Below are 16482 nucleotides of genomic sequence, written 5' to 3' on the forward strand. Positions count from 1 at the left end.
TTAAATGTCAGCTTGATGCTGTAGACAATACAGCAGGAAATACAAGTCTTGCCTTAAGGAGTTTACAAACTAAGACACTGATCCTGCAAACAGTCCTTCATGAAGTCAATAGGGCTCTGTGGAGTTCACTGCAGGAGTAGAGCCCAACAAGGGATTTTTTAAGTGCACAAATAACTGACTGAAATCCCTTCTGCCATTTACCATGTGCATATATTTTATTTTCCATACTGCAGGATTCAAAGTCGTCAGTGAGCTGGCTACTTAAAATGAAAAAATGGCAATGCTTTGGAGAAAAATGAGATACATGATAAATGGGGCAGGTATTTGGGAAGAGTGAGATTAAGGGACATGTCTTATCTCCAAGTGTTAATGCACTGTCCCTGGTTCTAATGAGAGAAAGAGAATGCATTTTACAGTTTTAATATGGAAAGAACAGACAACCCAAGTTGTATTGTCGTAACTCTCAGATTACTGCTAACATTGACTCATGATGAGATCCAAGGTCAGGAAGATGTATGCTGGGCCAGTTTACACTTTAGTCTAGCTACAGTCTTCAGATTATCTTTGTTTAGGGTGACCATACGTCCTTTTTTGGCCAGAATAGTCCCCTTTTTTAAGCCCTGTCCCAACTTTTCTGGCAAAAGTGGGCATTTGTCCTGTTTGCTTGATCAGTTGGCAAGAACAAACGGGACAAATACCCACTTTTGTCCAAAAGAGCGGGATGCGGAGAAACGTGCGGGGGAGAGGGGGAACAGCGGGATGCAGGGCTCAAGCAAGCAGCAATGCCAGGCCCAGCCTTTGGGAAATATGGTCACCCTATCTAGTATGTGCATCGCTGCTCACACAAGCCCTGCCTGCCCCCCATGCAGGGAGAGGAGTTAGGGTGCACGGCTCAGGCCAGCCCCAGGATGGGGAGGGGGCTTCAGCCAGCCCCACAGGGGCCGAGGGGGGCGGGGAAGGGCTTGGGCCAGCCCCTTACAGTGTTCCGTTTTTCCTTTGGCAAATATGGTCATCATATCTTTGTTATAAAAGGCTTCTCTATTTAGTCTTCATATCCTAAACAGAGAGTTATCTTTGGTCCAATAGGGCAGCGGCTCTTTGAGGGGCTGATACTGCATACACTGAAGTCAATGCCACAGTTTCCATTGACTTCAATGTGTGGTACAAAATCCTGCCTATGGGAATTTAGGTCCCAATTTACAGGTTTCAGAGTAGCAGCCGTGTTAGTCTGTATTCGCAAAAAGAAAAGGAGTACTTGTGGCACCTTAGAGACTAACAAATTTATTTGAGCATAAGCTTTCGTGAGCTACAGCTCACTTCATCGGATGCAAGATACTGATGTACTTCCTGCAAAGGACTGCACCATCCTCCAATCCTATTGGCTTGCACAGGTATGGACCACGTTCAGCACCACACAGTGGCATAATACAGAATATTTGTATTAACTTTCCTGTCTTAAAAGTTGATTTGATATGTATTTATTTTTAAACATATCTGTTTTTGAGGACTCCTTACCTATCTGCTATTACTAAATAGTCTTACTTGGCTCATAGGAGATGGTATCACACAAATGTTAGATGAGACCACTTAGCACCCTGGGGAGCCCATGCAAATATAGGATATACAAAAAGATATTAAATTATTTAGTTTCATTTTGGTTACGAGGAAAACTAACCGATTCAGAGTAACCAGTAACGTAGCTAACCCATTTAATCTCTAGTTTTTTTGGCAAAGACTGGATCTTACAACCTGTACAAATATCCCCCCCCCCAACTTGCTATGCCCATGAATACAGAAGAATAATCTGTAACAATTTATTCTATCAATTTCAGGTTTTTCTGTTCACAAGCTGCCCACAAGTTGATTGTGATTTGCTTAAAGTAACTGGCTGAATAGTGCAAAAAAATCTGGTAAATATTTGTTGACAATTTGTTCCATATACTTAGTATTCCAAATTTGATTGGAAACATAGGTCACATGGCAGGTTACTGTTTTGTGATTGGATTAGTTTAGAAAAAGGTTTCTGTCGGAGGCTCTCAAGTACAATCTTGACATTCATTTTTCACAAATATTCAGCAATATTTTCTCAAATCTTGCTGTTTCAATGAACATTCCTGCATGTTAGTTTGCTAGACTACTCACTAAGAGCAAACCCAAGGGAGGAGCAAACACAGTAATCAAAGTCATTTTAAAATGTCAAATATTTACAGACTTTTTTTTTGCAGTATTTGCCCATCTTTCTCTGTGATTTATTTGAAGGTTCACATAATTTAAAATATTGTCCTGTGAAGATAAATTCCACATCCTTAGGATCAAATTTTTCGCTTTAACAAACATGCACATCAACTCCCATGGGTCTCAATATTTGCCTGTTAACTCTACCCCAAAGATGAACAAACAAGTGACCTTGACTCCCATGTCTGCTACCTCATTAATGGAAGATTCATGCACACATCCAATAGCAGAATTTAGCTGCATACCTTAATCTGACATTTTTTACAAGTTCTGACACAACACACACACACACTATATTCATTGACTTATGCCCTGCTTCCCACACAGACAATCTGTAAAACAAATGAACTAACAGACGCAGTCAGAGAAAAAACAAAGTTCCATTCATTCTGTTCAAAAGGCCTAAACACTCAGAAATATAAGAGGAAGCCCCTTAGGTGACAAGTAAGGTGCTACTGCTTTGAAGTCTTCCTTCTCTCAGTATGTTTCTGACTGGGGCTCATTTTTCTATCCACTTCAAGGAAGGGACTAGAGAGTTCACTGCTCGTAAACCTGGACTCTGTCAGTCACTAGCGAAGACATTAATCCCAACATGTTCAGCATTAGTGTCAGCACAGCAGTTATCACTCTACTGAAATCAAGGGAAAGGGTGGACTTACCAGCACACTTCCGTCAGCCTTGGGCTGCCTAGCCAGGCTTACGCCCATCCATTCATCATCTCTATCCTCCTTACAGGTCTTTCCACAGAGCGTGCCCCGAGTATTGCCTTAAAAGAGGGAGGGACAGGGAGGAGGATGCATTTAGTTTTTTAAATATCTATAATGTGCCCTTGTAAGAGATAGACTAGCTGATCGAACCGCTCTTTCCCATCTCTCACTATTATTTCTCATACGTATTAGGATAGGGCCCAGGATGAGAGCCCCCTTGTGCTGGGTGCTGTACAAACACACTATAAAAGACAGTCCATGTTCCAAAGAGTTTAAAATCTAAGGGCTCAAGACAGTGAACCTTTCAGCATGTGCATTATCTTCAGACACATCATCAGTCCCACTGAAGTCCACGGGGAAAATACTTAAGTGTTGGCAGAGTAACATTTTCACAAGGGCTTTAGAAAACGGGACTTTGGCATTTTTAAAAAATATGGGCTCAACTTTCTTTCTTTCTATGATCTGTCATTACGTCCATTAACTCATCTTACTGTAGTGTCAAGGAGTGGGGGGAATGAGTGTTTGTTTTAGCAAAACTAAATATATAGACAGATATTTGCGAACACATACATGTAGAATTAAGTAGAATTTTATTGATAAAAACAAAACTTAACCTACCAAAAAACCCTCTTTCACCAAGGCGTTATCTACACTTGCATCAGCGTATAGGGTGCGTGTAGCAATACGCTTCAGTGTAAAGCGGGTTGCATCCACACTGCAGTGGGCTGCTACACTTAACAGTGAAAGGCTCTGACACAGAGGAAGCAGCGGGGAAAGGCTCCAGCAGCAGGGAGGCAGTGGGATATTACAGTGCTAAAAATTGCAGCATAGACCTGGGAAGCACTGCTTGGGCATGTAGAGAGCAGTGTAGGATACATACCCTAGGGTTCTGGCATGAATGTCTACCGCATGTCTACACTGCTAGGGGATGTGCAATGTATGTACTCTACACACCGCCATCAGCATAGACATAGCCTCAATATTAACGTATAATGGAGCATACTCTGATTCCGATGTCAGGAAAAAGTTCATACAGTGATGTTAAAATAAAACATGTCAGCAAAAACACAGCAATACTACTATGAACTCTTTTTCACCAACAGAGATCAAACATGTATCATTCTTCATAAAGACCCATTCCCAAGGAATAGATCATAGGATCAGGGCCTCAGTGTGGGAGCCCTGGAAGGGGACCATTTCTCAGCATATGTTTGACCAGCATCTTGTACGATGGGACCTTAGTCCTGATCATGTGCAACAACAAACTACTCTCATTGATGTGTTTTTGTTTTCTTTTGCATAAGAAGCAAGTAGGAGAAATCAAAGTTATTATTCCATCAGTGAACACACACACATTACTCTGTTTATAACACAGTATATAATTCACCCTTCAAATGTGGGGGGGAGGGGAAATCACACAAAATCAATGAACTGCTCAAAATGAGCAGCAATTCTAACGATCCCTCTCCAGAAACTAAAGAGACCAAAGCAGGTAAGGAAAAGACAACAGCCTGGTTTAGATTCATTTGGAAAAAGCTTGACCAAAAAGATTAGCCTTATGCAGTGGCCCAGAGAGAGCACAGACTGCATTCAGAGACCTCCATCAAGAACATATTGCTTCCAGTCCTCAGGTAGGACATAATCCTGAACCATTTAGAATAAATGGGAGCTTCACCACTGGACTTCAATGGGATCAAGTTCCTAGTGCTATACCTGTGCGCCCTAGAGTCTGATATAAAGCCCACTGAAGTTGATGGGAGTCTTTCCAATGATTTCAAGGGATATCGGATCAGGCCCTAAGATATCTGCGAGGACTTTCAGTCACTGGTAAGTAAAAAAGTCTTAGAGTTACCCACCTCTACCCATATCCAGCTCTGTGCACCTCCTCTCAGGATTGGTGTGGACTCGACATTTAAAGACAGCTCCTGGGGACTTAATAGAGGCACTGTATTTAGAATCTGCCTTTGGGGCACCGACCAGGACCCTGGAAACCAAAAGCAAAGTAGGTAGTAGTTAATTTCAGGAGGGGGGAAAAAAAGAAAACAACTACTGACATTGCCAGTGCACCTTTGGCAAGAGGACTTCTTCTGATGGCCTGGTAAAATGACACAATGATGCACAAAATGAAAACAGACACAGTAAAGGCATTTTCCTTCATGGAATCCAGGAATTCCTTAAACAAGCTAAATTTCCATCTGAAGCAGAACACATTTGAAGCAATTCTTCACCCCCAAATAAGCAATTTAGGAAAGTTTTAGGACGGAGAACAGCAGCTGCATCCAATTTCTTTAGGTTCTAACCACAATCCTGTCAGCTCCAAATCCACAATACCCCAAAATGAATGGCCACAAAGGGAAGAAAGCTACGTTCTGTTCATCAAAACACAGACCAATATGGTTGATCAGAACCCGAAGGCATCCCAATCCCTGAAGCTCAAGGCATCTTATCTTACGAGGGTTCCTTCAGAAATCCAGAATTATTGCATGATGTGTTGCCACCAACAGTTTAGAGATAAGGCTGCAAAGACTGGATCTATATTATTGATACTGTGTGAGAGAAACTAGCATCTTGGGGAAGTGCCAAATCAACAGCAGCTGTCATTGTAGGTGTGAACTCCTTCCTGAAAGAAAGTGATCAAACCATATTAAATCAATGCTCCAATTTAATGATCCAAATGACTCATGAGGACCACAGCTTAGCTGACAATTTTATATTATCATCAATAGGGAACATGAAAAAAATGGACCACCTGCCATCATGAGTGCGAAGAGTGCAGGGAGGGGATGTTTTGGCAAGAATCAGATGACTATGCGAGTATTTGTAACATGAGCCAACTCTGTCATTTCCTCATCCAAGCAACCGCCCTTCCCACTTCTTCCTTCCATCTTGTAAATTTGAACTCATGTGCCAGGGAGGAGGGCTGATCTACACTACATTCCTATATCAGTAGAACTACATTGCTCAGGGATGAGAAAAACCCACACCCCTGAGCAATGTAGTTATACCAACTTAATCCCCCACGTAGACAGCACTATGTTGGCGGGATAGCTTCTCCTCCCAGCATAGCTACCGCCTCTGAAGAGGTGGATTAACAAAAGAGTTCTCTCCCATTGGTTTAGAGGGTCTTCATTAAAGAGCTGCAGCTGTGCCAATGCAGTGTTTTAAGTGTAGACATGTCCTGAGTTGAGCAGAATGAGAGAGAGGGTTTGATGGGGGAGGGGGGACCACCGAAGATCTAACACCTGCCCTCACAAGGTATATGGCACATGTGCCTAGTCAATTTGCTATCAGTTTGGATCCGCTGACCCTTAAGAAGGCCAGTCCACAGGGGGATACAAAATCCAGACAAAAATCACTGGCTTTTGTATGCAACAATATCCCTGGTCAGGTGGTCTGTGGGGATTGAACCCAAGACCACTGATTCGAAAAGCATGTGCTTCTATTGCTTGAGCTAACAAATCAGGTCTATCATCTTAGAGGCATTAGGAGTCTATTCACAGTCCAGCCATTAGAGAGGGCTAAAAAGCTACACTGTGTTAAATATGGGCCACATCATGTAAAAATGGACAGAGATCTCAATACAGGCCTAGAAAACAGGGATATTGCTGGTTTTCAGTGACTTTCGCTCATCCTACTTACCAACCTCTACGTCCTATCCCCTCCTACTCCCTACCAGACTCAGTGTAAGAACATGGAGGAAAAACCATTGAAATCTCAATTCCACCTATCTGGGAAGGACAAGCAGGGAGTGTTATGTTATCAGAGGGAGCTATAATCAGGAATCTATGCTATACTAAGAAATGACTTGGGCAATAAGTTTTCCTCATAGCTTTAACGTGCTGTATTGGCTGATGTGACAAAAACGTGCCCTGACATTTGAGAGAAATTTAGAGGGAAAGAAATCCATATTAAAGGGATCATTTTCTCCCAGTATCATGGGCTAAGCTGTAGTATCACAGGAGTTTGGCAGGGGGCTGCACTCTATAATGCACGTCATGTTTTCACAAGTGAGAAAAATTAATGCCTGAAACTAAATTGCTGAAAGCTACAAAGCCTTCACCCGTTGGGGACCAAGCACAGGGGAGCCTGAAATAATAGCCCCAAATGGAAATCTCAACAGGCAGGCAGGCTGAAATCAGAATGCCAATCATCTCATTTACACAGGCGATGAATGAATGTCATTCACTTATTGACATTCACGAGGTCTAACAAAATAAACAAAGGGGGGGATATTGCTAGCTTAAGGAGGAATGGTTTAAATTGCAAGTGTCAAGAAAGTGTTTCTAAGATCAGCTATTACAATAAGCTACAGTAAACCACATTCAGTTCTGATTTAAGAGGTGCAACTCCAGTGGAGCCATGCCCATCTTACAACAGAAGTGAATTTGACTCAATAATGCTCAAAAAGATCTAGGAGCTTAATTTATAAAGAATCATTAATCTTTCTTTAAAAAGCTCAGCGGGGGGTGGGGTGAATAATACTGAACTGTGTGAGCAGGATTCCACACATTGATTCTATGTTCAAATTGATCTTGAGAAAATATGCATTCAGCTATGTTTTTGAAAGATGATATATCTCCAAAAACACAACTAGATACTAAAACTATCTGATGAGGCAAAAACCAGGCAACAAACACACACAGCATGTGATGCATGTCAGTAGTTAATCCAGTTAAGTTATTACTGGGACTGGTGAAAGTTCCCTGAACTCAGAATAAAATGCTTGAAAGTTTCTCCCAAAGCATACTGTACATATTTAAATTTTTCCAGAAGTAAAATGTGGTAATCTAGCATTTCAGTACTATGGACTCCTTCATCCTGCCCCAGCCTAAACATAGTGAATATGTAAACAGCCCATAAAAGAATAACCTTGTTCATTTCTTTGCTATAGCCAGGCAGCCTTCCAACATCTCCCAACCAATTTAACCAACTTGGATTTAAATAGTCTAATTTAGTGGCATAGCATGATTTTGCAGCACGGTTCAGATTTTAAGCAGGGCAGTTCCATTCCCCAAGCCAAAACAGTCACAATGTGGTCAGATGTTTGCAAAAGAGCTACGCATTGGCATGGGCTCTCGTCACAACCACAACATTCTGCAGGACGTTTCTGGGAGCCCTCTGACTGACTACACAAAGGTACATTGGAAAGCGAAGCCCAGCGAGAGAAAGAAACAACTCTACGCGTACAGTTGCCTTCGAGTCTGAGTCAATATTTTGTGACCATCTCAATTCTAGTACAAGAATTCAAGAAGGCAGATGTAACAAAAAAAGAAGAGGAAACAAAGGGAAGGATTAAAAGCCTTCCGTTGTTGGGGGTCTATCAATTTAGGCATTACAACTACACCTCACCATAGCACCGTGCCTGACTCTCGAACAGACACACACCAGTTCTCCCCCACCACCGCTGTTGAAGGGATTTTGTTTTAATTTTGTTGCAGGAAAACAAGGTTCAAGTAGCACGTTTTGGTTTCATTATGGGGGAGGGGAGGTTCCTAATTGTGGGGGTGACTTCTCGGAGTGACTTTACTATTCCTACAAGAATCAGAATCCACCCGTGAGGGGTTATGGGACCTTGTGGAGTCTTGCCCATTACTACACAGTATTCATGTTGGAGCCCAAAGGAACTTCCCCATTACTCCTTTCAAACCAATCTTCAGGACAGCCTATCACAGCCACCTCTGACCAAGATGAACACAAATCTCTTGGAGCCTACCAACCCGTTACTGGCTATGTCTGGAGGAATCAGATGCGAGATCCTCTCTTATTGGAGATGCCAATTTCCAGAATGACAGTGTTGAGAACTAGCCAGTAGGCAATGAGGCTATATATCCTTTTTTCATGATCTCACTCTCATTTGCACCTGCGTTATGTTTACCTCCCACAGGGAGTAACCGCCACCTTGCTGCTGAACAGCCCTAAGGATAAACAGTTTCAGAAATCAAAGCGCTGTATCTAGCTGGAAGTACAATGCACAAAGAAGCACTGAGTGGTCCCAATGGCACGGAAAGATGCCAAACGCATTAGAATCCGTCTCCAGCGTGCCAGCACCAATTAGACAGCCATAACTCAAACGCTGCAAGTCCTCTGCACCTCACAGTAATTTTAAGTGGCAGAGATGAAACATCTTTAAATTGCCTCCTATATCACAATAGATTAAAATAAGCAGCAGCAACAGGGCACATGCATCCAAGGATTCCAGTTTGATTCCTCCTGGTCAAAGGCTTCCTCCCGCCCCCCAATACGTTTAGGGAAGAATATTCAATTGGTTCATCTATTCAATAGGTAAATCCACTGAATGCAGGGTCTTAAGTGAGTGGGCAGTAATTCAGAAGCCACTGCTGGACAACCTGCAACTATAGCACCAAATCAGTACTGCCTTTCCAGAGCCCCAACAGCAGCTCGCAGTTCAGTGTTTGTGGTCTGTCCAGGCAATACACCAAGACAAACAGGACACTCTTCCTTCATGTGGGTCTCCTCCCCTATTTCATTCTGGATCACATAAAAAGATTCTCGGGATACTAAGTCATGTATGAACAACAATATATCAAATCAACCATCAGATGTAACACCACCCTGCATGTTTCAGATAACCACAGTCTGCGGTTAAGAGCAGGAAGCAACAAATGACATAAAAGCACAAAAATAGAAGGTCATTCCAGTGATAACAGCTCTCAGTCAGTAGCCATGGAACTAGACTGCCTAGACGTGCCAGGCCATGCTGCCAGGAAGGATGAGGCTATTACACCACGTTAAATTGGCAGAGAGAGAAAGGAAGACGAGGAAGGGGGAGAAAAGGGAATTATAAAAGGATTTTTAAAATAAAAAGAATTGGCTAGGGATTCATGTTAGATCATTAAAGTTTTTGTAAGGGTCAAGTTATTGTTTCTTGTAATATTTCTCCAAAAATTAAAAAAAATCAGCATAAAATACTTATTTTTCCTATTTTCTGAGATTTATTCCAAGCTTCAAAACTATAGCTGAAGGCTAGGAGCATGCGTGCTTGTCTAGGCTCCAAATGAAACAGCAGCTAATCACCTGGTTACTTGCTCAGTTGAGAACAGTAATGAGGAGGAACTGTGTAAATCTTTCAAAACTTGTACTCAAAAAATCCTCAAAAAATCAAAACAAGAGACATCAGAAAATACAATAACCTGAGAACATGTGATGAAGAAAAATTCTTTTCCTTGAAAGGAAAAGAATCTTGAAATCATGAATCTTGAAATCATGTAAAAATAACTCCAAAGAGGAAATCTCAGTACAATCAACAGTACGTTCCTTTTATTGCAAATAATTTTTCATGCCATTCTAGTGAAGGAGCCATAGCCAAATTCCATTACACAGAGAAAGAGAGAGAGAGAGAGTGTGTATGTATATAGAGGTGGATAGAGAGAGTAAACTTGGTCATACACATTTGTTCTGGGTTCACAATTGGTGCACAAACTTTAATCCAAACCATTTTCCTAAATTTGATCTTGTTTAATATTTATATATATCAATGATACTTTAGATCAGTGGTTCCCAAACTTATTTGATCTGTCCCCCCTTCTTTGTGTCTGTTGTCTTTTACGCCCCCACCCCTCGCCACCCTCCTCTGAAGGCAGAGGGGAGAGCAGAGGCTGCTGGACAGGGCGCCCAGCTCTGAAGGCAGTGCTGTGCCAGCAGCACATAAGTAAGGGAGGCTATGTGAAAAGTGATATTTATCAATATCACTTTTTGCAGCAGATTTAGTGCCCCTTGCTGCTGCCACCCCAAAGCTGACAGCTGGAGCTCCACCATCTCCAGGTGAGGGATTGGGGTGGAGGGGAAGGACAGCCCAAGCCCAGATTGCAGGGACATAATATAGGCTGGTGGTTTACGAATTGGCAAAAATGTATAAAGATATTAGCACATGGGGGACAGCCTCATGGGTGTAATGCACTTCATTAAAGGGACTTTTATGACAGGACCAGATTAAGGGCCTTGTAACTGTTTTATATTACAGAACGCATTTTTATCCTGAACTAAACTGACTATCCTTTTCAGTTCAAACTATTTAATAAAAACTGGGGACAGGGAAGGGACAGTTCATTGGAGGTAATTCTATATGACACATGATCAAAATTTTAAAAGTCTCTAGTGATTTAGGGTGACTTCATTTTTGGGCATCCAGCTTGACATCTCAAGGGGGCCTGAATTTTCAACAAGCGCTTTTGAAAATGAGGGGCCTTTTTGGTGTCTTAACTTGAGCACCCAAAAATGAGGGCATCCCAAATCACTAGTTGCTTTTGAAAATCTTAAGTCATACCAAAAGAAGCACTGTAAACAATGATACATTTGACTAGAATCAGTGGCGGTTTAAGCCAATATAAACCCTGCTGGTGGGATTTGCATTGGGCGGAGCGGGTTGCAGATGGTGCAGAGTGGCTGCAACTTTTCCTTAGTGGGGACAGTAGCATGTGAGAAGCAACAGCAGCCCAAAACGCGGAGAGAGGATGACCAAAAGCAGGCAGAGACTGGAGATGCAGCTCCTACAAATGTAACTTCATAAGATTTACAAGGTGCCTATAAGCCATATGGAGGAGGATAGTGGTGGTAACTTTCCTGCATCATCTTTGCTGAATCCAGCCTAATACATGTAACACCATGATCTTAACATATGTATTAATTATAAAGGTTCAAGAGCAAATGCCAAATTTCTTTTCTTGCAGTGTATATTAAATCTTTTCCAGCTTTGCCAGACCTCCATCTTGGTGTATCAGTCAGGCATGTTCAAGGTGTGTGGGCAATTTTCTAAAAATCGTGCTAAACGATAACAGCGACTAGATATTTCAAGAATAATAGAATTACACCAAGAAGAATGGTCTTTCAAATTAGGTCATAACCCGGGTTGATGGGGCTATGGCCTCTCGTAATATTTAATATGCCCTCATACATCAGATATGGTTGTCAGGACATTTGTGTGCCACAAAAAGTCTGCAGGAAACTTTTACTTTAAATGAAAATTTTTCTGTAGACTGACATCCCTCTGCAGTGTTATTAACCAAAACCTACCCGGTATTTTTTTTGTTAGTGCAGGAGAAGCAGGAAGTGAAACTACCAGCCTTGCTTCATTTCCCAAGCAGAGTGAAATGAGAAAACATTTTTTTGTTTACATCAGTTTTCACAATCTGAGCCACTGTTACCCACACACAAGCAAGAAATTATATTATTTCATCTCAACAGCATTCCTTTAGACTGGCACTTAATTCATGTTATTGTATGTTCCCCATCAATGTGAGTTAAGGACAATAAGTAATTTTCAATTTTGCTTTTCTTATCTTTTGTTGGTTTGTGTGATAAGATTAGCATCATTTTAAAGTGAGGGGTTTCTTTTCTTTTCCAATCACTTGCTTCTTTCTTGATACTTACTGATATTTAATAAGGAATGCTCCATTGAAAGTCACCACGCAGAAAGGCAAAGCATACAAGTATTTGTGACCCAAAGAGTGTGAAAGAACTTCATTTTAAGGGGCTAAAACCAAGGCAGAATACATTTATTTAATCCACAGTGTGCTACAGTTCCCAAATCAACAGCTAAGTAATCTGTCCATATCTAAGAGATGGAGATAACGAGAAGCTTTGTGGACTGTTTACTGGTATTTACTGTTCCTATGCACATTAAAAGTGACATCGGCTAGGTCCACTTAAAAGGACCCTGTTTAATTCTAACAGAGCCCCTGATGCAAATAGAGAGAGAGCAGTAGAAAAATAGTAAACTAGTCAGTTTAGATAGTTTTATGAGATGCATACAGATGTTCTATGCTTATTTATCATTCAAAATACACCTTCCTTCCTTCTAAAAATTCTATACAAACATAGAAGATGCCCCCTTCTTACCCTCCCCCCGCCATCTGCAAACCGCTCTAATCATTCTGATAAGTTACTTGTATATGGAATTCAAGTAACTCCTCTTCGCAAACAGATCAAACCTATCAATGCTCTACTGTTCACACCATGGCGACCACTGCTACTAAAAGTTTTCCCATTTAACGCATCATGACCTATCCTATTTCATATCACATGAATTTGCCATCAAGGAGATGAACTTTTAAATATTTCCTGCAAAGAAGGGGATTACATAAAGGACTAAACACTACTGGCAGTTTTGCACTGCAGAAAAGGGATATATGCCTCGGGCTATGGAGCAACCCCTGAACTTTTCATAAGCCTTATATGCTCCATTATGTCTTTACTTCCCCTATCCCCGGACTTTCAGGAAAAACTATCACACAATGTTCTATATGCTGATCCAACTTTGACCATCCCCTCTCCCCTTGAATTTTTCTGAAGTGATGCCTCTAGTACAGGGTGTCCCCCAATTACCTACTAGGTTCAGAATGTCACCAGGGCCGGCAACAACTGTGTGTCGGTATAAAAAGGCACTAATTGATTAGGGTTTTAGCAGTTGCAGTTAATCCCCATGGATGCCTGGTTTACTTAAGAATGCACCTGCAGGGGAGGAAGTGCCAATTCAACACCGCACACACATTTCATTTACTTCTCCAAGTACATATCCTGCATGTTCCAGCAGCAACTGTTCACTAGAGTAACCACCAGTCTGAAGCACTCCCTTTGTGGACTACAGTATGATAGAATCCCAATCTGCGGCTTGTGGAAACAGAGAACCACAGGGCTGCATTTCCTTTTTGTGGCAGCATTTGAACTCGGGGCAACAGATGGACTTAATAAATAGATTCTATGGGAAGAGATCTTTCCTCAGTGTCCTATACCTGTAACTGAATTGAAACCACAGAACATATCACCTTGGACTACTTACAAGCTAATACCTGGCTAGAAGATTTGGTTATATTGAGTGGCCCTTCTTAAGTTCAAACCTCGCTTATTTCTAAATGGTAGTTTGTGCCTCTGTTGCTTTTCCAGGAAGTACACAAACTTCTTCCATCAGACTGCATCCAAGGCAGAGCAAAATTGCTTTATTACCATAATGCAGTCTAAGTACACATTAGCTGGCCTCAGTTATATTGGAGATTTAAACAAACATGTCACCTCCAGTGCTGTTCCCAAACCACAGTAAGAGGCAGCATTTCTGCCATTTAAAAAAAAAAAAAAAAAAAAAAAAGGAGATTAAAGCCAGGATTAAATTCCTCCTCATTGCTGTGAAAAAAAAATCACTGCCTGCTTACTTAGTACCCGCTGAAAGGTACTGAAGGCGCTGCCAGATTCTGTGTGCTGTTCTGTTGGACAGATTACTCAGCAAAGGTTGAAATGCAGACGTAAACGTGTCCAACTACAACTTTTTTTAAACACTAATTCTTAGTTTAAAAACTTCTTCTCTAGAATGTGTCTAGGAAGACAACAGGCCATTATTCTGATTCTCTGACAATCATGTTGGTTGACACTCACAGCCTTAAATCAGTGGGTGTGGTGGAATCAGAACAGCTGATCCTGCAGTACTCTCCCAATTTCCAGCAACAGGCAGTGGAAAAAGCTACTAGCAGTAATAAACACACCCTTGACAGCAGCAACTGTAGTTTAGCTCCTTTTTTTCTGGGTCAATCCAATTGCAGGAGGAACAAAGTGAAGTTTAATGCCGGAAGGAGAAGGATGCTCCCTCTTACTGTAGCATGGGATTTTAAACTGGTATCTTAACTGAAACAGGATATCTGGAGACTGGACATTGTCCTGTCTGAAGCCAGAGAGTTTCTAAATATTTAAGGTGAAATCCTGGCCCCACTGAAGCCTGTGGGACTTTTGACTTCAAAAGCCAGAATTTCACCCTGAACTTCTATCCCACCATTAATCTTTATCAGTAAGATAGTCCATGCCAAGTTAAATCAGCCTTCACTACTTCTCAGAAGAAGCCCCCCCACACACACACTAGTGACTGTGCTCTAAGAAGAAATACAGCATATCCCATCCAGTCTTGTTCTGACTAGGCATGGCAGCTACAGTGTCTGCAGTAAAGTGTCTGCAGGAAAGCAATATATTTAACTGAAAATTACTAGTAATCGTCTTACTGAACGAGAGTTTAGCCTCCATGGTGAGTTGAGATGACACTTCATGACACTTGGGAAATGGAGGAGAAGACCATTTAAAGGCCAATATATCCCACAAACCAACTGCAAGACCATTTTACTATAGGGGACATTCCCCCTGCAGCAGGCTCCTCTGGATGCTGCCGGGAAAGAGAAAGGATAAAGGCCCTCCAGATCTGCCAAGGCACAGGGCTTTGGGGAAGGGAGCCCCCTCCAGCAGGGCATTAGTCTCATAGACTTTAAGGCCAGGAGGGACCATCATAATCATCTAGTCTGACCTCCGGCACATTGCAGGCCACAGAACCTCGCCCACCCACTCCTGCAACAGCCCCCTAGCCTCTGGCTGCAGTTACTGAAGTCCTCAAATCATGGCTTAAAGACACTGCAATGTCTCTCCCTTCTTGCCACCAAGGATTTTGCTGCCCTGTTTCAACCAGGCAATTAAAATCGCCCTTATCCGAGTGGTCACAGAAATACCTCGAGACAGCTGCAATAGCCGGAAATATCTACTGGGGAGCGGGGAGAGAAGAAATGGACTCCACCTGGCTTGGAGCAGGGGGCTGTGAAAAGGTCGGGGCAGGAGGCCGGAGGGGAGGGGGCCGAGGGGTGCCAGCGCCACTTGGAAGTGACACCTTCACGTGCAGCTCAAGCCCCAGCAGCAGCTCCCCGCCACAGAGCCAGCCCCGGCCCTACTCACCAGCGGGTATTATCGTAGTAATGCTCCAGCACCGAGTATCCAAAGAAGGAGCCATTGGGCCCCTGATAGACCACGGGGTGATCCAGGTCCACGTTGTAGGAATAAGCCAAGGCCACTGCTGTCAAGCCCACCAGCACTTTAAACCAACTCCGCTTGAGCTTCCCCGGGGGTCCAGGCATCCTGCGGGACGGGACGAGGCGGGGAGCGCCTGTGTCCCGGGGAAATCCAGCGCCTGCCCCCCCCCCCACCGCAGGCAGCCCGGGGTGCGGGGCGTTAAGCCGGGGCTGAACCGAGCTTACACCAACCAGCCCCAGCCCCAGCCCGCGGAGTCCCAGGAGCTCCGGAAAGCGCCGCGCGGTCCGGCTGCAGCCTGCAGCAGAGGGGGCTGGGTGGGCTGCAGCCAGGGATTCTGACTCAGTCCTGCCGCGGCCAGGGACTTTTGTGGCCGCCTCGCCGAGAAGCTCCAAGCTCGCTCCAATCCCCGGGGCGCAGGGAGTGGAAGCGGCGCTCCCCTGCCCGGGACAGCGCCGGCCCCAAAACTGCAGCGGCGGCGCCCTCTAGCGGCCGCAGCCCGGGCTCCTGTTCTCAGCAGCGCGGCACCTTCGCGAGCTGAGGGGATGGATCCCGTTGGTGAGGGGACCCACGGAAATGCTCTCCCCCTCCCCCTCTCTCTCTCACACACACACACACACACTTTCCCCCTTCATGCGCAAAAGCTTCCCCTTCAGGGGAATGATTTCCCACTGCTCCTTCTGGAGTTTGCGTTATCACGTGTTCTGTACATCCAGATGCACTATGTACTTCGGCCCTCCGCGCCCCAAACACGTTG

At 43.4% G+C, this 16482-nt stretch overlaps 1 protein-coding gene across 1 annotated transcript in view; it reads right to left on the reverse strand.

Annotated features, from left to right (window-relative positions):
- ITGA9 (integrin subunit alpha 9) overlaps nucleotides 1-16154 on the reverse strand; it is a 299826-nt gene extending 283672 nt beyond the window's left edge. The window contains exons 1-3 of the mRNA XM_038393132.2: nucleotides 15654-16154; nucleotides 4799-4926; nucleotides 2895-3001 (exon numbers count right to left, since the gene is read on the reverse strand). Of these exons, the coding sequence (XP_038249060.1) occupies nucleotides 2895-3001; nucleotides 4799-4926; nucleotides 15654-15832 (414 nt within the window). The 5' untranslated portion in view covers nucleotides 15833-16154. The remainder of the gene's footprint in view (nucleotides 1-2894; nucleotides 3002-4798; nucleotides 4927-15653) is intronic.
- Nucleotides 16155-16482: the final 328 nt, after the last annotated feature.

Source organism: Dermochelys coriacea, chromosome 2 (assembly GCF_009764565.3).
Source record: "Dermochelys coriacea isolate rDerCor1 chromosome 2, rDerCor1.pri.v4, whole genome shotgun sequence".
NCBI lineage: Eukaryota > Metazoa > Chordata > Testudines > Dermochelyidae > Dermochelys > Dermochelys coriacea.